This window comes from Balaenoptera musculus, chromosome 11 (genome assembly GCF_009873245.2).
Source record: "Balaenoptera musculus isolate JJ_BM4_2016_0621 chromosome 11, mBalMus1.pri.v3, whole genome shotgun sequence".
NCBI lineage: Eukaryota > Metazoa > Chordata > Mammalia > Artiodactyla > Balaenopteridae > Balaenoptera > Balaenoptera musculus.
This window is the reverse complement of record NC_045795.1, coordinates 57,197,826-57,222,333: the sequence shown is the minus strand read 5'-3', so window position 1 is coordinate 57,222,333 and position 24,508 is coordinate 57,197,826. Positions and strand designations below refer to the sequence as shown.

The following is a 24,508-nucleotide window of genomic DNA, read 5'->3' as shown; positions in this document are numbered from 1 at the left end:
TGGAAAAGTTTATTCATTAGAATAATTAGATGAATAATTATTCATTAGAACTTGAAAGTCGAATCAAAAGTGAAACTAATATTCAGAGGGGAAAAGCACAAAATTTTTTTCATGGTTTTACTTTTAAGGTGATGGTTTTATTTTTTTTAATTTATTTATTTTTTTTTTTTTTTGAGTAAATGTTGCTTTAATATCAGCAAGGATAGAATAGGCATCTTGGTTAAAAGCAAGTAAAGGTGATTCTTTTTTTTTTTTGCCATAAATAGTAGAATTTTTATTTTTTTTTTTTGAATTTAGAATTTTATTTATTTATTTATACAGCAGGTTCTTATTAGTTATCCATTTTATATATATTAGTGTATACATGTCAATCCCAATCGCTCAATTCATCACACCACCACCACCCCACCACCACCACTTTCCCCCCTTGGTGTCCATACATTTGTTCTCTACATCTGTGTCTCTGTTTCTGCCCTGCAAACCGGTTCATCTGTACCATTTTTCTAGGTTCCACATATATGCGTTAATATACGATATTTGTTTTTCTCTTTCTGACTTCACTCTGTATGACAGTCTCTAGATCCATCTAAGGTGGTGGTTTTAAATGATGACTTAGCCCCCAAAGAGAGTGAGTTTGCCTGAATCAACTTTAAATGGAGCCAAGTAATAACCTTCTTATTCGGGAACTTGACCTATCTGATTGGCCTAACTTTTATTTACTATTATGTCATATTTTACTAAATTTTTATAATTCTTTAAGCTCTAATTTATATTTGTATGTTACAGTACTTGAATATTGGAATGTTCTGTGAACAGACTCGAAACATGAACACTTTCCACTAAGATTCAATAGTACATGACTTAAATTTGTCTAGTATTCGTAAATTTTAGTTACTTTTGTGATATTACATTCTTCTTGATGTTCCTAGTGTGACAAGAACTTGTAACTTATCACCAAATAGAGTACTTTCTGTATCCCTAAGGAAGGACCAAGAGCTTTATCTGTTATTTTTTAAAATCGTCCATAATGAGGATGGTAATCTGCCCATTTTGAGGTGGAAAAAATGAAGATGACAAGTTGTCAGTTGTCCAAATTCACACTGCTAGTAACAGAATCTGGATTTGAACTATCTTAGTTTAAAATGAGTGGTCAAGAACTTAACCTTTATAGTCTGACCTAGGTTTTTGAATCTTTTCCTTTCCCTAATAGCTCTGTCACCTTGTAGGCAAATTATTGATATTTTACCTTATCTGTAAAAAGGGAAGGTACTTGCCTCTCAAGGTCGTGAGGATTAATCAATGAAGGGATGGGAAAGGTTTTGGTGTAATACTGGGTGAACAGTAAGAGCTCAATAAAAGGTAGTTAATTAAAGGTGCTTTTAACTCTTGTTATACCATGCTTCCTTTGAGGATCACAAAGAGAAATTAGAGCAAAACCTACATTCAAAGGCAAACATCTCTGTTAGCTAACAAGATGTTGACAATGAACTGCAGTTGAAGGTAGAAATGTTGTAAACTGGGCATAAAGTTTGTTTTTTATACTTTTTTTTTTCTTTCTTAGGATAATGGCTGATTTTATAAAAATGATACGTGTTCATTATATTAAAAGCGTAAGAGGGAGGGAATCTCACCACCCACAATAACAAATTAATTACTCAAAATTTGTATGCCTATCTAGGCATATATGTGGATATAATTTCAGAAAAGTTGGATCATGTCACTTTTTAGTAAAAAACATTTAATTTTACTTACGTTTAACTTGGGGAAGGAGGGACTGAAGTGAAACTAAAGGAACTGCTGAATCAATAAACTTCTTTACAACAAGAAATTAGTTCTTAAAAGTCTCTTCCAAGTTAATAAGAAAGATTATTTAAAAGTTTGAGTTTTGTTATCATGACTTTTAAAAATTGTGTTCTAACTTCAGACAGCAGCATTTGCTTTCCTGATATAAAAGACAAACCAAGTATCAAATTTACTTCAGATAATTTTTCTATTATTGTAACTTCATTTCCTTTTATGGCAGGAGCACCAATTATACTTGTTTTAGCTCTTCTTTTTCTTTCATCTCTGCTTCTGAAGTTTTGGTTTTTAAATAAACTTTAAAATTTCCTCAGTAGTTATTTTAATATTTTCATTTTTCTGCACTGGAAATACCAGTTTTACAGTCATCCACAGTGCTAGGATAAACCTTAACAGGGAAAAATGGACGCATGATCACCAGAGGGTCTGCTAATAGTTATACAGAAAATTGTTAATGGTTCTAGAACTAGATGAAGCTTAAAATATAATTTCTAATGTCAGCTCTCTCCCTTTTACCAATCAGTTGCTAATTAGTATATTACTGTTTCCTCACTCTGCGACACTGAGAGGTTGAAACCTGTTAGAATGAGTTTCTGTTTTACAGAAATAGAAATTGAAGATGGGAGGGCTATGCCCAGAAATTGTCAGAAGCTCTGGACTACCTCTTATTGGTAAAACAGGTAGACAAACATGAGTTAATTTGTAAGGTATTTAAGTTATGTTAGAATACTTGTTCATTGTCAATCTCCACCGTGGGGGAAGTCCATATTAAAATCCAAAGCATTAGAAGCATATTAGAACTAATTCCCTAAGACTTGAACTGATGAGCTTAGACATATATAGTGGGTGAAATAGGTAAAACTTTTGAATTAGCCTGTAAGTATAGTTAGAGATCTGAGAATGTCTGTAATAGTCAGTGCTCTACAGTTAATCTGTACTAGAATACAGGATTATGTTCAATCACATATGCTAAAATATCAGTCCAGTGATATTATACAGTGGATCATTGAGATTTTAAGAATCTGCCAAATATTCACGGGAATTACTATATCGCTGGGGAAGTGAAGACTAATGTGTTTGAAACAAAAATATGTAAACTGAGGTACAAGAACACTAGTAGTTTAGAAAAGAGGGTTGAAAGGGCCTCTTGGAAAAGCCAAAATTTGTACTGATCCTTAACGGTTGGATTGATTTAGATTAACAAGGGGGAAGAAGGAAGAAAGTTTGGAGAGGTAGAAAAATAATGAAGAAAATGTGGGCAAAAGGTAAAGGTAGCTATGAATATGGTTGTGCAGGGCAGATTATGACTTCTTCAGACAGAAGTAGGAGCCATTCTCTTTTCCCACAGCACCTTTTGCTACCTCACTTATGACACTGATTTCATGATGATATAATTTACATCTCTCACCTGCTAATACTATTGGACTTCTTTTTTTTTTTACTTTTCTTTTTTCTCTTTATTTCCAAATTTATTGAGACATATTTGACATATTTGAGACATATTTGATATATAACTTATGTAAGTTTAGGGTGTACAATTTGATGATTTGATATATGTATATGTTGCAAAATGATTACCTTAATAAGGTTAACTGACACATTCATCTCTGTTCCTATGAGTTCTTTCTTTTAGATTCCACATATAAGTGAGATCATACACTATTTGTCTAGACGAAATGAAAAGGCAGCCTATGGAATGGGAGAAAGTATTTGCAAATCATATATCTGATGAAGGATTAATATCCAAAATACATAAGGAATTCATACAACTTAATAGCAAAAAACCAAATAACATGATTACTTTTTTTAATCTTCACATAGTTAGGAACTCAACAGATTGAGTCAGCCACCTAAGAGCCTTGAACAGGCCTGATTACACAACAGGAATCAGAAAATTTAACTTTAGCCAACAAAACATACACTAATCTAGTAGACCTTAATAATTTTGATAAAATATGTTTTATTTGCCCATTTTATTGTAAACACAGTTATTAGTCTTGTTTTATTTTCTTTGTAGATGCAACATTTAATGAGTTCAGTGAAGTCTTGAGAGGAGAACATATTTTTTGTTACTGAATACAGGCTAATTTTCATCTTTGTACCCACTGATGTAAATACAGTTGCACAAGAATATATACTCTTGTGTATATTCTCTATTTTTCTTTCTTTCTTTCCTTTTTGTTTCTGGTGTTATCCTCTTTAATAAGTTCTTGGTTTAGAGTAGATATCTCAGACACTTTTCCATGGGAACATCATTTTCTCTTTGTGTGTGTGTGAGACAGATATTTAACTTTTGTGTACCATACCTTGTATTCCATGGCTCACATAAACTGTTGGACTTCTTGAGGGTGGGAAATGTCCATGTCTCATTTGCCTTTGTAAACCCAGTCACTCATACATTGAGGGAGGGGAGAGAATTAAGGTTTCAATTCCTACTATGTTGTAGGCTGTTTCTCAAGCACTGGAATATATGTAAATGGAGACAGTGAATCCTTTTTTTCTAAAGCAGATAGATGTTTAAGAATAGTAAAAATAAGACTTGATAAGTAGGGTGATACCAGACTAAGAAGGTTGGAAAATTAGGCATCAAAATTTGAACTTGGTATAGAATTGGTGCTGGTGATCAGTTTGGATCATTTATACCACCTTTGCAACTTGGACTTCAATCCGTGAAAAGCCACTGTACATTCTAGAGCCAGTAAATAATAAACTTCTGGGGGGGGGAAATACCTAGCACCACTGTACAGAAAATAAAAGCCTATTACTTTTGCTCAGGCATTTGAGTCCCATTAGACCATGCCTAGCATGGATCTATCCTGGGTAAACTATATTGTCTCAGGAAATCCACCCCACTTACTTTCTCAGAATCTTGGGGAATCAGTTTGTTCCCCAAGGGATTGGCCTCTGTCACCAGGTTTACAATACCAAATGACCAAAAAAAAAACCAAAAACAAAACCAAAAAATGGTTTCCAGCAAAAGTAAAGGTCATTCTCTTTCTTTCCCTCATATATTTAGACTCCTTGGCCTGTTTTTCAAGAAGCTCATCTTCCTCCATTCTCCCTTTCCACTGAATATCTGAGGCACTCTAACTATTATGCACAATTGTACACTTAATTGTAAGAACTGACATTTAGTGTCTACCCTGTGCTAGATAACATTACTTATGCTATTTCATTAAGTAGAACAAGTCTGAGATTGAAACTGACCCTATCTTTAAAAGTGAGTCAAAGTCACTAACTTTCCAAAGGACACACAGCTAGTAAGTATCAGAGCTGAGATCTGGACACAGGGCAACCTGCTTCTAAGTCGATCTCCCCTCCCCAGAACAGCATGCTGGAAGAGTGGCACTTTGGTTCTTTACATGGCTTCAAATCCATTATTCTGTAGACTGCCACAGAACATTATTTACTTTTTGACCCCTTTCCTCTCTCATCTCGTCCTCCTCTTTATTTTTTTTATTAATTAATTCATTTATTTATTTATGGCTGCGTTGGGTCTTCGTTGCTGCACACGGGCTTTCTCTAGTTGCGGCGAGCAGGGGCTACTCTTCGTTGCGGTGCGCGGGCTTCTCATTGCGGTGGCTTCTCTTGTTGTGGAGCATGGGCTCTAAGCACACGGGCTTCAGTAGTTGTGGTGCACGGGCTTAGTTGCTCCATGGCATGTGGGATCTTCCTGGACCAGGGCTTGAACCTGTGTCCCATGCGTTAGCAGGCGGATTCTCAACCACTGCGCCACCAGGGAAGCCCTCATCCTTCTCTTTAAAGTAGCAGGTGGTGCAGTATGAAGAAGTATCGTTCTGATTTTTACTTTTTTCTCTTTTGGACCACATAAACCATTGTTTGTTTTTGCTGAAATAAATGGTACTGTACTTGATGGAGTTATTGTTTGTAGTATCAGGAGACCGAGCACCTCACATCCTGGCATCAGGCTTGGGAACCTCTGGCCCAGTGAATTGGATACTGTAATATTTCTGGTTTTGGCCACTGTTATGTGCAGAATAATTGCCCCAGTAAATTTATGGTAGTCCTTTTCACAAACAATATGTGAATGTGTAAATAAGTGAACATTGACTGCATTCAGCTAGTTAGCACCTCAAAAGGAAGCAATAACATTCTGAATTTTTCTTGGACATTCTGAATTTTTCTTGGACATTCTGAATTTTTCTTGGGAATTTTTTCTGAATTTTTCTTGAGCAATAACATTCTGAATTTTTCTTGGGCAATAACATTCTCTTAGTTTTCAAGCTTTTTCTGGTAATAATTATTCTAGGGCTGTCATCTTCAAACCTGTTTGTCAGTTACCCGTACTAAAGATACATTTTACATTACAGTCTGGTACCTACCTCTGAATATGTAAGACAATAGATTTATAAAAATAGTAGTTCCCTTACTACATGTGGTCTAGTATCGTATTTTGTATTTTATTCTGTTTTATTTAAAAATCCTGGTTGGAACCCATTAAATTTCATCACCCCCTTGAAAAATGCTCTGTTAGAGGATAAACCTGATGTAATCTATGTAGTTCTTCAGAAGCCTCTCTTATTCTCCTCTCCTTTTTGCTCAGATCTTCTCTTTTGCTTCCCTGTATTCTGTAGCCTCACCCAAGTCTGTTTCTCTCCTTTCCTCCTTCTACCCTTCATTTTTCCCCCTTCTACTCCACTAATGCAAAGCTGTAATGTATTTATGGGGGTTACAATTTTATTTTTCCTAATCTAGGTGAATTTAAGTTTTTCGTATCTCTTTGTGTCTTGCAAATTCAAAACAAAACTAAATTACTTCTAACAAGAGTGGCATGTGCAATTTTACCTTCCTTGTAAGTTACTTATTCATAGTAAAAAGTTTCTCACTCTTATGAACTATACCAGCAGTATTAAAAATACTATTGTAATACTTTGAAATTAAAGCAGTACACTTGCTATACTTATTTACTTTTTTGGGTTTGGGTTTTTTTTTTTTTTTTTTAAGGAATAACCTTCTGTGTGTCTGGGCTGTACCTATTTGTGAATGTAACTTTCACTATAATTAGAAACAGCCCTCAATTCTTCTCTATTTATTGAGTCAGTTAATCCTATTCATGCTATTACCTTGAATATCTCTCATGGTTTTTCCTTTCTCTCAATTCTCACTGCTACTATCTTATTCATATTTCTTCTAAGTTATTGCAGTTAGCTCCTGGTTAATCTTCCTGAACTCTCTTAGTATATCCTCCTCCACAGTAATATTTTGAAGTAGAAATTGATCTGCCAGTGACTGCTTACAGCGCTCCGGTGGCTTTCAGCCACCTGAGGATGGAGTCTAAATTGCTTGGCATGGCTTTTTATGGCTCTTTGGTGGATCTGCATCCATTCTCTCTTTGGCAGCTATGGGGTCGGTGGGGAGGAAAGTGTGGGGAGAGGCTAATAAAAGATAAGCAGAGCAGGCAGCTCACTGTTTCCACAATATGTCATTATCTGAATCCTTTTGCAAGTGTTTCTTTATCCAGAAGTTCCTTTCTTTTCATTCATTTGTCCTCTAAATCACATCTGAGATATTATTCTAGGGATTTGTTCCAGTAGTTCTCTTGGCACAGATCTCAGTATATTATGTCTGCTTGCATGTGCACCTCCTCCTATGCTGGGAGTTTGTAGACAGGAGAGAGGCATCTTCATTTGCATCTCCCTAGTGTCTGGCCAGGAGGATGTTAGGTGCTGACTATATGGTGAGCAACTAGATGCACATGGACCTTGTTCTCACAGAGCTTTTAGTCTATCAAGGGCTGCAAATGATTAAGCAAATACAATAAAATATGGTAGGAAAAGTGCAAGGTGTTGAAGGCTTCCTCGCCCTAGTAACATTTAAGTTGAACACTAAAGAATGAATAGGAACTAGGCAATAGGTGAAAAAAAGTGAGTAGAAAATTGAGAGGGAAGGAGTAGTCTATAGGTAGGCCTGCAGGGAAGAGCATGTTACAACTGAGAGACAGAAATAACATCCCATGGCTTAGTGTTCAGGTGGCAAGAAATGAAGCTACAGAATATGCAGAAAGCTCAGTCGTGCAGGGCTTTGTAAATAGGATGACCATAGAATTGATCTTCTGAATTGCAAAAATTTTGAGAGGGAAATGGGGGGGGGGAGGTATTAATAATTAATATGCCAGGGTAAGAGGCATACACAGATCATCCTAGATGAACTAGAATTCATGGTGAGTTTGAACTTTATCCTAAGAGCATATAGGGATTCACTGAAGGACTTTACTTCAAGTAGAGAATTTGATCAGATTTACATTTTAAAAATCATGATAGCTCTGGTGTGGAGAATAAATTGGCAAGGAACTATTGTCATAATTAGACCGAAGGACATGGTGACTTCAACCAGAAGTGGGAGTGGATTTGAGACAGGTTTAGGAAGTGGAGATTGATTAATCAAATGGGGGCGAGGTCAGAGGTAGGAGTTAAGGATGATACCTGGTTTCTCTTGTTTCAAAGAAGGGCATTACAATTCTCTGATGAAAACAGGCAGGATTGGGGAGGGATGCTGGTCATGAGGTCAAATTTAGACATGTTGGGGCTTCCCTGGTGGCACAATGGTTGAGAGTCTGCCTGCCAATGCAGGGGACATGGGTTCGAGCCCTGGTCTGGGAAGATCCCACATGCCGCGGAGTGACTGGGCCTGTGAACCACAATTGCTGAGCCTGCGCGTCTGGAGCCTGTGCTCCGCAACAAGAGAGGCCGCGATAGTGAGAGGCCCGCGCACCGCAATGAAGAGTGGCCCCCACTTGCCGCAACTGGAGAAAGCCCTCGCACAGAAACAAGGACCCAACACAGCCATAAATAAATAAATAAATAAATAAATAATTTAGACATGTTGAGTTGGAGAGACCTTTGAAATACTGAAATGGAGATACTCTAGTAGACATGAGTTCAGAGGTATGAATTGGGGGAGGAGATTTGTGTATATTTGTGTCTTGTTTGTAATTTTATTTTCCCATTCTTTTTTAAAATTTATTTATTTTATATTTATTTTTGGCTGCGTTGGGTCTTCATTGCTGCGCGAGGGCTTTTCTCTAGTTGCGGCGAGCGGGGGCTACTCTTCGTTGTGGTGTGCGGGCTTCTCATTGTGGTGGCTTCTCTTGTTGCGGAGCACAGCCTCTAGGCGCGCAGGCTTCAGTAGTTGTGGCACGTGGGCTCAGTAGTTGTGGCTCGCGGGCTCTAGAGCGCAGGCTCAGTAGTTGTGGTGCACGGGCTCAGTTGCTCCGCGGCATGTGGGATCTTCCCGGACCAGGGCTCAAACCCATGTCCCCTGCATTGGCAGGCGGATTCCTTTTTTTTTTTTTTTTGTTATATACACAATTTTTTTTTTAATGATAGGGTAGTTCAAAGCAGAAAATCAAAGACGATACTATTTTCAGAGAAAATTTTTAAAAAAAGCAGAATTGAGGTTCTGAATAATTGAGGTAGCATTGAAACTTGAAAGGAAAATCCCTCTCACAAAGTATAATATCATATCATTTAAAAAGCCATTGGTTTTCATACAAGTGTCTATAAACTTAAAGTTATATAAATGCATTTACTTTTTTTTTTAACATCTTTATTGGAGTATAATTGCTTTACAATGTTGTGTTAGTTTCTGTGGTATAACAAAGTGAATCAGCTATATGTATACATATATCCCCATATCCCCTCCCCCTTGCGCCTCCCCTCCCACCCTCCCTACCCCACCCCTATAGGTGGTCACAAAGCACCGAGCTGACATCCCTCTGCTATGCAGCTGCTTCCCACTAGCTAGCTATTTTACATTTGGTAGTGTATATATGTCAGTGCCACTCTCTCACTTCGTCCCAGCTTACCCTTCCCCCTCCCCGTGTCCTCAAGTCCATTCTCTATGTCTGCATGTTTATTCTTGTCCAGGCAGGCGGATTGTTAACCACTGTGCCACCAGGGAAGTCCTATTATATTTTATTCTGTGTACTTTTATATACTTTTGTCCAAGTTTTTAAAAATGGAATAGTGTTTGGCCATTTGTTTCTGAGTGGCTCCTATAGCTGTAGTTTTCATTTGTTGAGCCTATGCCATTGGCTTTAAGAACATTTTATCTTATTTAATCCTCACAATAACCTTGTGGGTAGGTGGTATTCTCATTTTACAGATATGGTTAGACTCAAAGAATTTAAATAATTTTGCCACAGTTGACATAGTAAGTGGCAGAACAATATTTGAGCCCAGGTTGGTTTAACTCTGATCTCCATAGCTGTTAACCTTTAGACCTTAGGTTGTCTTCAGAGACTACAAAAAGAGACTCAAACTGCTCTCACACTCTTCCTTTTACATTGGCGGTAAGACATACATACACATGCTTAAGAGTAGGAGGTAAACATTATCTTGCGTTGGTGTAATACTTTAAAAATGTTTTAAATGCTTGATATAATGTCATCAGTTCTCTCTAACAAAGTTTGAGTGGCAGCACTCCCTAACAATTGTGGCGAATGTGATTAAAGAACCAAATGCAGAATCTGCTTGGGTGTGCTGTCCCAGAATAGTACTCTGGCCTTGGAGGACTTGAGCTGATGTTCGCCAGCTGCTAAAGCTAGTATTGTGTAATGTTTAGAGGAGTGGATAGTTCTGCTAGAATATGTTATAATGTGTAAGCTCTGTTTGCTTTATAATAGACAACTCCCTGTACTGGATCCTGAATCGATGAAGTCAGAGATCTGTGCTTCCTTGTCAGCAGGTAAAATTTGACATTTTCAGAATGTGTAATATTGAAGTATTTTTATATCTCTATTTAGGCATAGTCAGAATGAATTCATTAAAATAGGAAGCTTTTCATTTTAGAGTCTGTCAACCGTGTTTTACAGTTTGTCAGTTTTCCTCAGTTTTGCCTGGTTGGCAGATCAGATTTTGAGAAATTTTCCAGTTGATTATTTAATAAATAACTTTGTTAGGTTTTATCTACAAAAGATAATTGACCTTAGAAATTTTTGTAGTGTCATTTTTGAAATTGAAATATATATTTAAGCTTTACCACATTTTAAATCTGAGTCTTTTTTAATATTTTTTTAATAATAGCGAATCCTAAGTTTAAATAACTGAATCTTTACAGGAAATAATTTGAAAGTTAATTTCAAAAACTTTCAAGTTTTAAAAATATATTGAAAAATAGCTGGACATGATCAAGAAAGATTCTTAAATTTCTCTTTATGTCTCAATTTTGTCTTACTGCCAATTCTTTTTATACCATGTAATGGAGTTATTTTGATAGAGAGGGAGGAATAAATGTATAATTTGCTGAAAATGCTGCTTCATATTTGTCACATTGGACTTTAAAAGAGTCTCTGAATTCTAACTCATTTTTAGAACAATCTTTAAATGACTTGGTTATTTTGTCATTTAAAGTTTCTACAGTTGAATATTATTTCTTTTCAGCAAGTGAGATAAAACATGATTCCAAAGGTGCAAACATTTCCTTAGGTGAAGTTGCTAATGAGACTTCTTCAGATGAAAAACTGGGAGACGTCAGTGAACACACAAAAAGTTCAGACTTGGATGAAAAGGTACTAGGGAATCTTTTGCATTTTCTTATTTCTTGGTCCAGATAGTGGTAAATACAGAAGTCCATCTTAGTGCTGTCAGGTGACAAGGGAATGGCCTTTTTGTTGAGTAAAGAGTCACGTCATTCTGGCCATGGGACATACTGCTTGATGCTTGCCGTAAGCACAGTATTAACAGAGTTTCACTTGTCTGGGAAAATGGGGTGTGCTGTTTAATTATATATTTAGCTTTTTAGAATCCTAAAGTTCTTCTCAAACCTATGTAAATCTTTCTAAATTGTTACATATCTTCCTGCCTCACTAAGTACAAAGTACTGAATATCATTTGATCTTCTTTGAAGTTTTAGAATATCATAGTGCCTGCGTGCTATGAATGCAAGCATCAGTTATTCGACCACAGGTGTAGAAGGCATAGGAATCGGAGCTAAACCTAACTTGATGTTGGAACATACCACTGGTGTATGATATGGAGAAAATTTGGGGTATCAGTTATCTGCCAGATGTGTATGATTGTTTTAACCTTTTGAATAATTTAATTGACTCCTAGACAACTATTTCATGTTTTCTTCTTTCTCCTTATTCCTCCTCATTTGTCCTCATTGCTAACAACCTTGTTTCCTACTTTACCAAGAAAATTGAAATAATTGGAAAAGAACTTCCTAAGTTCCTACCAATACATTAGGCCACATACCTGCACCTGTTCCCAAAACTTCAGCTTCACTTCTGTTACACTGGGTGAACAGGCCAAGACTGTTCCCTTCACCTGTGTGCTAGAATCCATCTCTTCCCTCTCTTAAAATACACTCCAGTAATTCTGCTTTCATTACTGGATCATTCTTTTCAACATAAGCATGCTTTTCTCCCATCTTCAAACAAAACCAAAAATACACTTTCATGGTCCCATTTTCCTTTTCACCTGTTGTCATATTTCTCCAAAGACTTGTCTAGACCCTCTATCCCCAGTTTCTCTCCTCCAGTTCCAAAGATACTCACCTTCACCTCCACCAAAACTACCTGTCTTAAACTCTCCAGTGACCTGCTCGTTGCTGAATCTAATAGACATAGTTCAGTCTTAATCTTTCTTAACCTATCACCAGTATTTAACAGTTGATCACACTTTCCTTGAAACATTTTTTTCACATGGCTTTCAGGTTAAACATGCATGCCTAGTGTCCTGTCTGTCTGCAACTTCCCAGTTGGTTTCGCTGGTCTCTCCTGATCTCCCTGACCTCTACATGTTGGAGCGACCCAGTGCCTAGACCAGGAGTCTGTTCTTTTTTCCTATCTAGATTTGCTCCTTAGATGGTCTCATCCAACCTCATTGCATTGAATGCCATCTGTGTGCTAAGACTCTCAAATTGATATCTCCAGCTTGAACTTCGTCTCTGAGCTGCAGACCTTTCTCTCTAGTTGCCTACTTGATTTTTCCACTTGGATGTCCAGTTACACTTCTCAAACTTAACGTGTTCAAAACTGACCTCCTGTTAGATGTCCCCTACCCTACCACAAACCAGCTGTTCCTGTAATTTTCCCCTTTTCTATTAAAGGCAACTCCATCCTTTATAAGTTATTTAGGCTCAAAAACCTTGGATTTCCTTACTTTCTTTTTCTCTCACTCCATATCCAGACTGTAAGGAAATCCTGCTGGCCTTAGCTTCAGATGATGTCTGGAAATTATTCACTTTTCATCACTCCCACACATACCACACAGGCCCAGGCCCAGGCCCCGCCTAATATCATCTCCTGCCTGCATTACTGCAGTGGTCTCCTGACATTTCTCCAGCTTCTGATATTGTCCTCTTGTAGTTTATTCTCAACATAGCATAAACTAGATCATGTTATTCTTCTACTTCAAACTCTCCAGTGGCTTTTAATATTCATATTCCTTACTATGACCTACATGGCCCTTTATCTGTTCCCCCTACCCCTCCCCTACGTTGTTACCTCTCTGATCTCTTTGACTACTCTCCTTATCCATTTTACTCTGACCACATTAGCCTCCTTGCTGTTCTTGGAACAAACCAGGCTTTCTCCCACTTCATGGCCTTTGCCCTTGCCATTTTATCTCCTAAAAAAAAAAAAAAAAGATACAGCTTACTTTCTTATTTCCTTCACATCTTTACTCAAATTTCATGTTCTCAGAGAGACCTCCTCTAGCCATCCAACCTAAAATTCCAGTATTCTCCATTCTGTCAACATTTCATATCCCCCTTTCTTGTACTTATCATGATATAACATACTTTACATTTACTTATTTATGTTTACCTCTGTCTCTTCCTGCTAGAATGCAACTCCATGAAGGCAAAGATTTTTGTCCATTTTGCTCACAAATGAATCTTTAGCACCTAGAGCAGTGGCTGATGCAGAGTAATAACACAAATGATTGGGTTTTTTTGGCCGCCCCGCACGGCATGCAGGATATTAGTTCCCCGACCAGGGATCAAACCTGTGTGCCCTGCAATGGAAGTGCAGAATCTTAACCACTGGATTGCCAGGGAAGTCCCAAATGGTTGTTGAATGAATATTGGATGTGAACCTCATTTGAAAATAGTCTTTAGGGACTTCCCTGGAGGTCCAGTAGTTAGGACTTCGCCTTCCAATGCAAGGGGTGCAGGTTCGATCCCTGGTTGGGGAACTAAGATCCCACATGCCTCGGGACCAAAAACTCAAAACATAAAACAGAAGCAATATTGTAACAAATTCAATAAAGACTTTAAAAAATGGTCCACATCAAAAAAAAAATAGTCTTTAAGTGTTAGAAGTGTCCTATAGCATGAATAAAAATATCACAAAGTACTTGCTTAATGGTTTGATGATAACAGCCAGTATGTATTGAGCCTTTATTAAATGCCAGCCAGCCAGTGCTAGAGACTTAGCACTGGTTATATCTTATCCCTATGATATAAGGAGGTGCTGTTCAGGAGTTCCCAAAACCACCCTCAGGTTCAGTGATTTGCTAGAAGGACTCACAGAGGTCAGCAAAGCTGTTATTGTAACTCAAGGTTACAGTTTATTTCAGTGAAAGAATACAGATTAAAGTCAGCAAAAGAAAGAGTCACATAGGGCAGAGCACAGGAGAAACTGAGTACAAGCTTCCAGTTTTTCTCTCCCAATAGAGGCACGTGAACACTGCTTGCTTCTCCCAGGAGTGATGTATGACAGAAACAGAATATTGCCAGCCAGGGACTTGCCTGAAGCTTGGTCAGGGTTTTTATTGGGGTCAGTCACATAGGCATGGTTGACCACCTGCGTGGCTGACCTCAGTCACTCAGTCTCCAGTCCCTCCAGAGGTCAAGCTGATACCACATGGCTCAAGGACCCCGTCATAAATCACAAAGACTTTCTGGAGTGGCCCAAGGCCTCTACCATAAATTACACTGTTAGCTTACACTATCTGTTGTGATCCCAGACACCCAGGTAAACAAAGACACACAATCAAGCAGCATATTCCAAGGGCTTAGAAGTTACCTTCTAGGAGCAGGTCACAGGCCATTCCTTTAACATAGGCATATGGACAACCCAGATTTACTGAGTTAACCCTTTACTGCACATGAAGTGTGTACTGCTATTTCCCTTTGCAGATTAAAAAACTGAGACTTAGTATCTTGTCCAGGGTCACACAGTAGAATCCCTTGACTCTATAGCAGGGGTCAGCAAACCTTTTCTTTAAGACTAGATAGTAAATACTTGTCTGGCTTTGTGGGCCATATGGTTGCTGTCCTAGCTACTCAGCTCTGTTATTGTAAGGAGAAAGAAGCCATAGGCAGTATGTAAACAAATGTCAATTGCTGTGTTCAAATAAAACTTTATTTACAAAAACAGGCAGCCTGCAGGCTATAGCTTGCCAACCTTTGCTCTAAAGCATTAAAAAATAAAGTTTGTACTCTATTCTACTTAAAGCAGAAGAGAAGACTTTTTGCTTTCAATTCTGCAAGGATAGATTTTAAGAGACGTTTGCCAGAATTCACTGAGTTCTTAACACTAAATATTTAAAGATGTAGACTATTTTCAATATTAGCTCTTTTAAAAATAATCCCCAAAATCATTTAGCTGCTTCCTAGTGTGGTACTACTTTTTGGATTTGTTTAAGGGAAGGGGAATGATACTTTTATCTTTCTGATACCATGGTAAGCTTCAAAGTAGCAACTCTTTAGAAAATATTGATACATGACCCTGTCAGTAATATTTGTCTTTAAAATATCTGGCCCCCAAATTTGGGAATTAACAAACTTTATCCATCTCTCACCTTATATTTTAGGAACTTTAGAGGGTAAATAGGTTGATTTATAGGACATATGTCTAGCGTGCCACTTTTCTGCTTTTATGTATGGTTTTCTGTGAATTTTTAGAAATGCTTCCTTACTGATCTTTTACATATATATATATTTCTGTCTTTTCCACAGACCTTGTTTTTTCTTTCTCTTGTATATCAGTTATACCCAGAATCCATATATAACAATTTTTAGATTTACCATGGTAGTAGTTGCTTAATGATTCTAGTTTTGAGCCCCAGATAGTTGAAATGCTAGTGTACTTTTTAATTTTTATTTTGAAACAATTGTAAATTCACAGAAAGTTGCAAAAGTAGTTTTCCTCCATGATTACATCTTAAAGCACAATATCAGAAGCAGAAATTTGGTATTAGTATAATGAGTGTATGTAGTTCTGTGTATATTATCAAGTGTGCAGATTTTTGTAGCCACCACTGCAATCAAGATAATTACGCCATCACTACAAAGATATTCCTTATGCTACCCCTTTGTCACACATCCCTCCCTACCCCTAACTTCCATAACCTTAGTAACCATTAATATGTTTTCCATCTCTGTAACTTTGGTATTTTGAAATAAATGCCCAGGTTTGCAGTTGCTGGGCTGTCTGGTAGTTGCATGCGTAGGTTTTAACTTGGGTGGACTTGGCCTCCAGGTTACTCCCCCTGTGGTAGTAGGCAGTTGAAATGTTTATTCAGTTCGTTTAGTGTCATCTGGGTTGTTTGGAGTCTACCTTACAAAGGTGTAGTTCAAGGGTCAGCTAGAAATTTGGACCAAGTTTAAAGCAGATTTGGGGGCTTTCTCTCTTAGGCTCTCCCGTTTCCAGGATTCCCAGCCTCACTTCCCAGTTTCTGACTTTGCCCTGTACTCTGTCTTCTGGTTCTTTATGTCAGTGTGGCAAATTTTTAGCCTTCCCCAGTGGTTCCAACCAATTAAGGCCTCTCTTTAAGAATAAATCCATAAAAACAGGACTGTTACCCAGTGTCATTCCCTCTTTCCCTCCAGATTCTGCCTACTTTTCATACCTTTCCAGTGTTTTCAGGCAGAGTTTTTTTTTATAGTTCATCTGAGAGTTACAGTTGTTACCTGAAGAAGGATTAGCCCAATAAGAGATACTTATTTGCCATTTCTCAAACTGGACCTATTGTGTCTTCTTTTTAATTTTATACAAATGACAGCTTATCATTCTTTGTCTTTTTTTAACTTAATGTATAATGGAGATTGTTTCCTTTCCATATATGTAATGATACTTTGTTTTTACAATTATATAATTATCCACTATATGGGTATACTCTATTCAACAAGTTACAGTGTTGATGGACACTTGGTTTGTTCCCATTTTTTGCTATTTTAACATTGTTGCATTATGCATCCTTGAGCATAAGGCATTTTGCATATGTGCAAGCATTTTTGGATTAATTCTTAGAAGTAGAATTTTCAGATTGCCCTACATAGAGATTGCTTTGATTTATGCTTCCATCAACATTGTATGGGAATGACAGTTTTCTCCCCCACACACTCACCAACTCAGTATTAAAATTTTTTTATTTTTGTCCATCTGTACATTTTTACAAATGACTTTTCATTTGCTTTTCTCTTATGAGTCTAGTTAAGCATCTTTTAGTATGTGTAAAAGCCATTTACATTTTCTTCTGTGAACTTCTTTTTTACATCCTTTGCCCATTTTTCTTTTGGGATTTTGATCTTTTTTTATTTGCAGGAACTTTACATATATTAAGCATATTTGTTCTTTGTCATATGTTGCCATACTTTTTCCTGTTTTTTTCATTTGTGTTTGACTTGGTTTAGGAGCTTTTTACCTTGAAGGAGCTTTTTATTTTTATTTAGTCAAATGTATGTGTTTTCTGTTGTTGTTGTTGTTGTTTTAATTAATTAATTAATTTATTTTTGGCTGTGTTGGGTCTTCGTTTCTGTGCAAGGGCTTTCTCTAGTTGCGGCGAGTGGGGGCCACTCTTCATCGCGGTGCGCGGGCCTCTCACTATCTCAGCCTCTCCTGTTGCAGAGCACAGGCTCCGAACGCGCAGGCTCAGTAGTTGTGGCTCACGGGCCCAGTTGCTCCGCGGCATGTGGGATCTTCCCAGACCAGGGCTCAAACCCGTGTCCCCTGCATTGGCAGGCAGATTCTCAACCACTGCGCCACCAGGGAAGCCCCTCAAATGTATGTTTTACTTTATGATATTTGAGTTATGAGTAGTATTTAGAGAAACCCTTCCCTGTTTCTGGATTAAAAATGTTCACCTGTATCTTTTTCTAGTGCTTTTTTGGTGTTATTATGTTTACATTTTTTATCAATATAAATCTAAATTTTATCTTGGAAGAAAAAATGTAGAAACAATGTAACCTTTCTGTTCTTATTTTGACAGGTGACTTTTGTCATCTTAGCATATGAAAATATTTTAAATGTTTGTATTCAAACCTACTGATACCGTAATTCATGGTTTCTGCCTTTGGTGTCAGCTTAGGCTTTCTCCAGCCTCCAAATTATATAACTACTCACCTTTATTTTATTTTTGATACTTTCAGTATTTTTTATATTTAAATCTTTAATGAACCTAAAGTATTTTGACATATGGTGAATTGGTACCAAGCTTTTTTCCATCCAGTCAGCTAGCCTGTTGTTGTATTACTATTTATTGAATCATTTCCTCACAAATTTCAAATGCCATCTTTAATAGTTTCAATTTTCATGTATAGAATGATTCTTTTACTTGTCTTTTATTTCATTAATTGCTCAGGTCCTGTACCAATTCCATACAGTCAATTACTTGAAAAATAAAAACAGGAAGGCTTGCTTTAAAAGATACTAACCTGTATTATAAATCTAAAATATTTTTGGCTATTCTTATATTCTTCTAAGAACTTTAAACACACATTGTAAAGTAATTTTTTAAACGTATAAATTAATTTGCAGGCAATTAACATTTTTTACCTTTAACATTCTCATCCAGGAACATGGTATATCTTTCTATTTGCTAGTGTTTCACGTTACTCAGTTGATTTTTATAGTTACAATAGTATATGTAGTGTGTACCATTATTGTAAAATATGATTATGTACTTCAAAAAGACTAGAAAGATATAAAGTAAGATATTAAGTGGTTATCTCTGGCTGCCCAAATGATGGGTGATTTGGGGTATTTATTTTCTTGGTGCCTGTTTTTTCAAAGGTCTAGTATGTATAATTTTCTTACAGAGAATCACAATTCCCAAAACACTAATTACTAATTGTAAAGTGCTTTAAGTGTAGCAATGTTTTAAATACATATAAATATTTCTAATGAAAAATACATTTATGTTGGTAAATACCACCTAAAAATAAAAATCACTCAAAGCTGTTTTTTTCTGAATAAAAAGAAATATAACTTTAATTGTCCAAAATAATTTGAAATGGTGGCTTGCATAATTAAAGGTGACATCAAAAACTGGGAAAAATGTATTGATTTATATTAGCTTTTCTCAACAGCAGAAATTTTAAAATCAGTGTTCATATTTTAAATAATGTAGAGTAGAATTATTTTCCTGCTTGACCATGAGCTAGTCGTTTAATTAACATCTAGTACATTCTGATCTGGTAAGCCTCATAGCCTAATATGGAATGCAGAGATAGTCACTTATACTATTTAACCATAATCTCTTCACAGTGTAGATTTTTGGACAAGGTGACTATTCAAGAAGAAAAAGAAGATATTTATGAAGTTTGCAAAAGGTCTGTAACATAATTTTAAATTACATAATGTTAAAATAGTCATTCATGTAATTTGTATCTTGAGCATATTTTTCATTCTCTCCTGTATATACTTGGGCTACTATGCCGTAAACAATACATGGGTATTATTTAATTAATGTGTCAGGTGTATACAGATGTCAGGGATATTGTAAGTTACCTTAAAGCTATCACTAAGTGTTTGGAGCCATTAAAATATTTTTTGAGGGAGGAATGAGGAATAGTGATAAAAGAAAAAAAGATGTTTATGTGACTTCTATGAAGGTAAGACTAGCTGTAATCAGATGAACATTGCAATTTGCAGGTATCTTCTATGTCTGCAGCGATTAGTACTGAGAGCTACAGTACACTCACTGGAACATATACAGATACCAAATTTAGATTTAGAGGACACCTTGGAGGTCATTTGATCCACACCCCACACCTGTTTTGCTGTTGAGGCAAGGCACAGTCAGGTCAGGTGACAAATATGTTCAAGTTCTTTTATGTTAAGACAGTGTTTTTCAAAGTGTGGTCCTTGGAGCAGCTGCATCATGTGGGAACTTGTAAGAAATGTAAATTATTTGTTCCCACCCCTGACCTACTGAATCAGAAACTCAGGAAATGGGGCCCATCAATCTGTGTTTCAACAAGGTCACCAACTAATCCTGCTACATGTTCAAGTTTGAGAACCATTACGTTAAAGAAAAGCCTAGGTAAGAATTAGATTGGCATAGAAGCCCGTATGGTTCATGCCCACTTGAAGATCTTAAAAAGAAAATGTGACAAGGTTAACTTTTTTTTTCCTATTAAAAACATTTTGCTTACAAGCTAAATAGTTGCAACCTGCAGAGTTTTGTCATCACCTTGGCTCTGCCATAATGACCAGGAGTGTGACGTTGGGTAAGTCACCACATTACCCAATCAGAATAAAAGAATTTTTCTAGATAATCTTTTCCATCTATAAAACTCCATAATTCATATTTGTTTGTTTTATGTTACTGCTTTTATTTTGTTTTATTTGGAGTGGGGGGTATGATAATTGCACATACCAATGATATCCCAAGTTGGGGAGAGAAGCAAATATTTTTATTTTGTGTGAAATTATTGAACTCCCGTCAATGCTACCAGGTTTCAACTGTTATAAGCATTGGCCCCTTTTCTTACTATTTTTACTCTCCGCTGGCCAAGGGAACCCCAGGTGAAAAAGCTTTATTAGAACTGTGTTTAAGGTAAAATACTGTAGTATCTGAATGAGGGTATAAGTCTTTCTCCGAAAAAGTAAATTCATTTATATCTGATAGCTCCGAGGTACTTTCCACCCTCCCCCTTGCTTAAGTTATTTATTTTTCTAGGTAAGTGACCTCCAAATTAAGGTGGGTTTTCTTAATTGGCTATATAGGATCTCACGTATTAGAACACAGTCAAAGCTGTTTAAATCAGTACCCTAGAACAATACATTTCTTATACCTTCTTCCCAAAGGAAGGTCTCAAGTACTTGTATAAATTTATTATATATACATGTCCTGAAGAATAACTTGCAGTTCATTTATTTCATTGCACTATTAATAGAATCATTGCCTGATCTTTTCTGGATTTGGATGCTAGTCCAGTTCCTGCTCAAACCTTTTGTCTGACATGATCAGAAATACTTTGCTCTAGTTTTAACCCCACCACCCCACTTCTACCCATACCCTAGCCATTTAACAAGTATCAGTTTTCTAGTTAAGAAGGCAGGAACAACCTATTGAAAATACTGAAGAATCATAGTATGTGATGGTAGTACACAGCATAGTATGTAGAATACATCAATACTATCGTTAGGATGTGTTTCTACTTATTTGATTCTCATTACTTTATGTTTTCAGAATAAATTTAAATTCTGATTTTGGTTTTTCTGCTCACACAGCAGTGATTCTAAAAATACAGAGAATGTGGTTGGTGAATGTCAGTTGGCAGCGCTGGGCCCCAAACCTCTGTGCTTTTCAGTGCCCGTGCCACGTTTGAATCTAAGTGCTCATCAGGAAGACACGTTACTGAAGCCCTGGATGAATGGTACAATTTTCTTAGTAAAATTCTGTTGGCTTTTGATAATATAGAAATGATACAGGAGATTTTTCCACCCGAAACAAAAAAGTTAAGAAAACAATTGAGTGAATTCCCTGGCGGCAGTCCGGTGGTTAGGACTCTGCACATCCACTGCAGGGGGCACGAGTTAAATCCCTGGTCAGTGAACTAAGATCCCACAAGCTGTGTGGCAGGGCCCAAAATAAAAAAGAGAAGAAAAAAATTGAAACAAGTATAGGATATGCTAAGATTAGAAGGTTTGTGTACCTTTAGTTAGTACTTTTGATGGAACAACTTCTGAGATATCTATATTTATGTGATAGTGGTAGTATAGGTAAATTATAGTCTATACCTAAAATATTCATATTTTAAGTGAGTGTTTTAGAAATTTAGAATGTAGTTTAGAATTTGTGTCTTTTTTTGATAATTCATAATGCTGTGAAAAAATAAACTAGATTGAAGAATTAATTTAGAAACAGTAAAATCCTCTTGTGTATGTAGCTCACACCTAACTCTTCTGGACCTCCCATTACTGACTTCATGCTGCCTGGTGTTGTGTACTATAGCAGCAAGCCCATGATGATCACATGTTTTATCTTAAAAAGCTTTACAGGTTTCATAATGAAAAGTACTGCAAAGCTATGCAGCAAAAACGTCAGATTGTCCCAAATTATATCTGGATGCTGCCAAAATGAAAAATGAAATTACTTAAGATAAAAAACATTTTTGTGTTATCTTTAGAAAACATAATTTTTAAATGTCCTAATTCTCATTTTAAAAGACTAACATTAAGGGATAATGATCCCTGGTATAATAGTCAGCTCGGGCTGCCATAACAAAATGCCACAGACTGGGTGGCTTAAACAACAGATATTCATTTCACACAGTTCTGGAAGCTAGAAGTCCAAGATCAAGTTTCTGGTAGAGTTCAGTTTCTGGCTGTCTTCCTGGCTTACAGACGGCAGCCTTTTCACTAAGTCCTCACATGGCCTTTCCTTGGTGCATGTGCATGGGGGGAGAGAGAGAGAGAGAGAGAGAAAGCTCTCTGGTGTCTCTTATAAAGACATTGATTCTATCAGATCAGGGCCTCATTTTTACAACCCCATTTAACCTTAATTACTTCTGCAAAAGGCCCTAACTCCAAATACAGTCACTTTGGGGGTTAAGGCTTCAATTTATGAATTGGGGGGAGACACGGTCGATCCATAGCACCTGGGTTTCTCAGTAGTTTTCTTCCCTAAGAAAGGTTTATTGTGTGTAATATTTGTCTGTTTAACTTAGACAATCATTTGAATGTAGTACTCAATTCTGCTATGTAAGGCTTTTAAGAAAGCATCTTTAGCTTATAATGAATTTAAAATGTTAAGTTCAGATCTAGACATCCTTAAGGAACACCTAAGATGTAAATTACTGTATATTTCACAGGAACATACTACAGCAGCAGTCCTTGAACTGAGCACAAGTCCAAAGTGAAATATTAAAGCAGATAGTAGTAGTCATCTGTTTGATCGTTATGAAAGGAATAAGTTGTAACATATTGGAATGTAATCTCATTCTTAATCATTTCTAGATTTCAGATTTCCAGGAAAACATTCTCTTCTAAAGCTGCAGGATCCCGAAATTTGTGAAATATTTAAGAGGGAAAAAAATGTAGGGGTAAGCGCCCCATTAAAAAAAATAATAATAATCTTATAAGCTTGTACTTTGGGGCTTTCTGATTAATTTCCCTATCATAATTTAAGCAGTTCTGGACATTTTATGGATTTTAAATGGGAGTTGGTGGTAAGGGACAGAAAATGGGTAGCGATTCAGAGGATATTCACAAACAGTATAACAGGTTTAAGGCAGAAGGGTGGGGAATGGGATATCCAAAACAGAAAATACAGGATGAATAGTTCCCTGTGATGGAGAAAGCTAGTGATATAAAGCAATTGATAGGAAAAGCCTGTTGTAAAAAGCTTTCACTCATTGCCTTTTTCCGTTAATCAGAAAAGCTAAGGAAATTTTTGGTTCTAATAAATGCATCTGAAATATGCATATTATTACAGAATTAACTTTTTATACAAGTTAAAAGGGCAGACACATGAGAAGGAGGAGGGAAAGTATAAACTTTTAAAACCACGTAAAGTAAAATGGTAATAACTTTGATGAAATATAAAAGTTTTACACTAAAGGAAATTGCAGAAATTCAGACAAATAACTCTAAATTGATTTTTTTTATAATTTTTAAAAATATAAATTGTTTGGAGTTACTTTTTATCAAGTCAGCAAACAATTTATCGTGATACTTTTTTGGATGTATAATATTTCTGGTTGTTTCAAATACTTTCTCACTTGATTGCAGTGTTTTACAATTAACACAGAAAGGGAATTTGTCTAATTTTCTAGGTGTTCCAGAAGCCCCTAGGGTTGATGATACCCCATAGATATTGCAAATTTCATTTTAATACATTACGTGGCTGTGAGCGATCACAGTGCAAGTTTGCTCACGTGCCTGAGCAAGGGGATGAAAAGGTAAAATATGTTAAGTCTTTGAAGTAGAGATTGTTTTAATAACCATCTCAGTCATATGTTTTAATTCAGATTTTCATCAACTCCTAATATATGAGCTTTGCCTGATTTTGTGCTTTACATAAATGGAATCATACAATTTGTATTCTTTTGTTTCTGGCTGCTTTTGCTCAACATTTTTGAGATTCATCTGTACTTTTTTACTTAATTGTAGATGTTTCTTTCTCATTGCTGTATAATATTAAATATTCCATTGTATGAGTATATCAAAATGTCTTTTGTTGATAAATACTGCTTTTGATGGGTGGTTTCTAAATTTGGTAAATACAGTAGTGTTCTGCATGTCTTTTGGTGAACATACGAACACATTCTGATGGGTTATACTTAAAACTGGAATTATTGGGTCAAAGGGTCTACATATATTCAACTTTAGTAGATACTGCCAGACAGATTTCCAAAGTGGTTTACCAAGTTACACTCCAACCAGCAATGTTTGAGAGTTCTGGTTGCTTTACATCCTCACCAGCTCTTGGTGTTATCAGCCTTTTAATTTAAGCCATTCTAGTGGGTGGGGAGTGATACCTTCCCTGGTGATTGATGAAGCTGAGCA

At 36.5% G+C, this 24,508-nt stretch overlaps 1 protein-coding gene across 1 annotated transcript in view; it reads left to right on the top strand.

Annotated features, from left to right (window-relative positions):
- Positions 1–24,508, top strand: part of TOPAZ1 (testis and ovary specific PAZ domain containing 1) — a 68,594-nt gene that overhangs the window by 3,742 nt on the left and 40,344 nt on the right. Inside the window, exons 3-8 of the mRNA XM_036869422.1 lie at positions 10,445–10,506; positions 11,202–11,329; positions 19,259–19,323; positions 21,233–21,375; positions 22,958–23,043; positions 23,776–23,901. Coding sequence (XP_036725317.1) covers positions 10,445–10,506; positions 11,202–11,329; positions 19,259–19,323; positions 21,233–21,375; positions 22,958–23,043; positions 23,776–23,901 — 610 coding nt within the window. The remainder of the gene's footprint in view (positions 1–10,444; positions 10,507–11,201; positions 11,330–19,258; positions 19,324–21,232; positions 21,376–22,957; positions 23,044–23,775; positions 23,902–24,508) is intronic.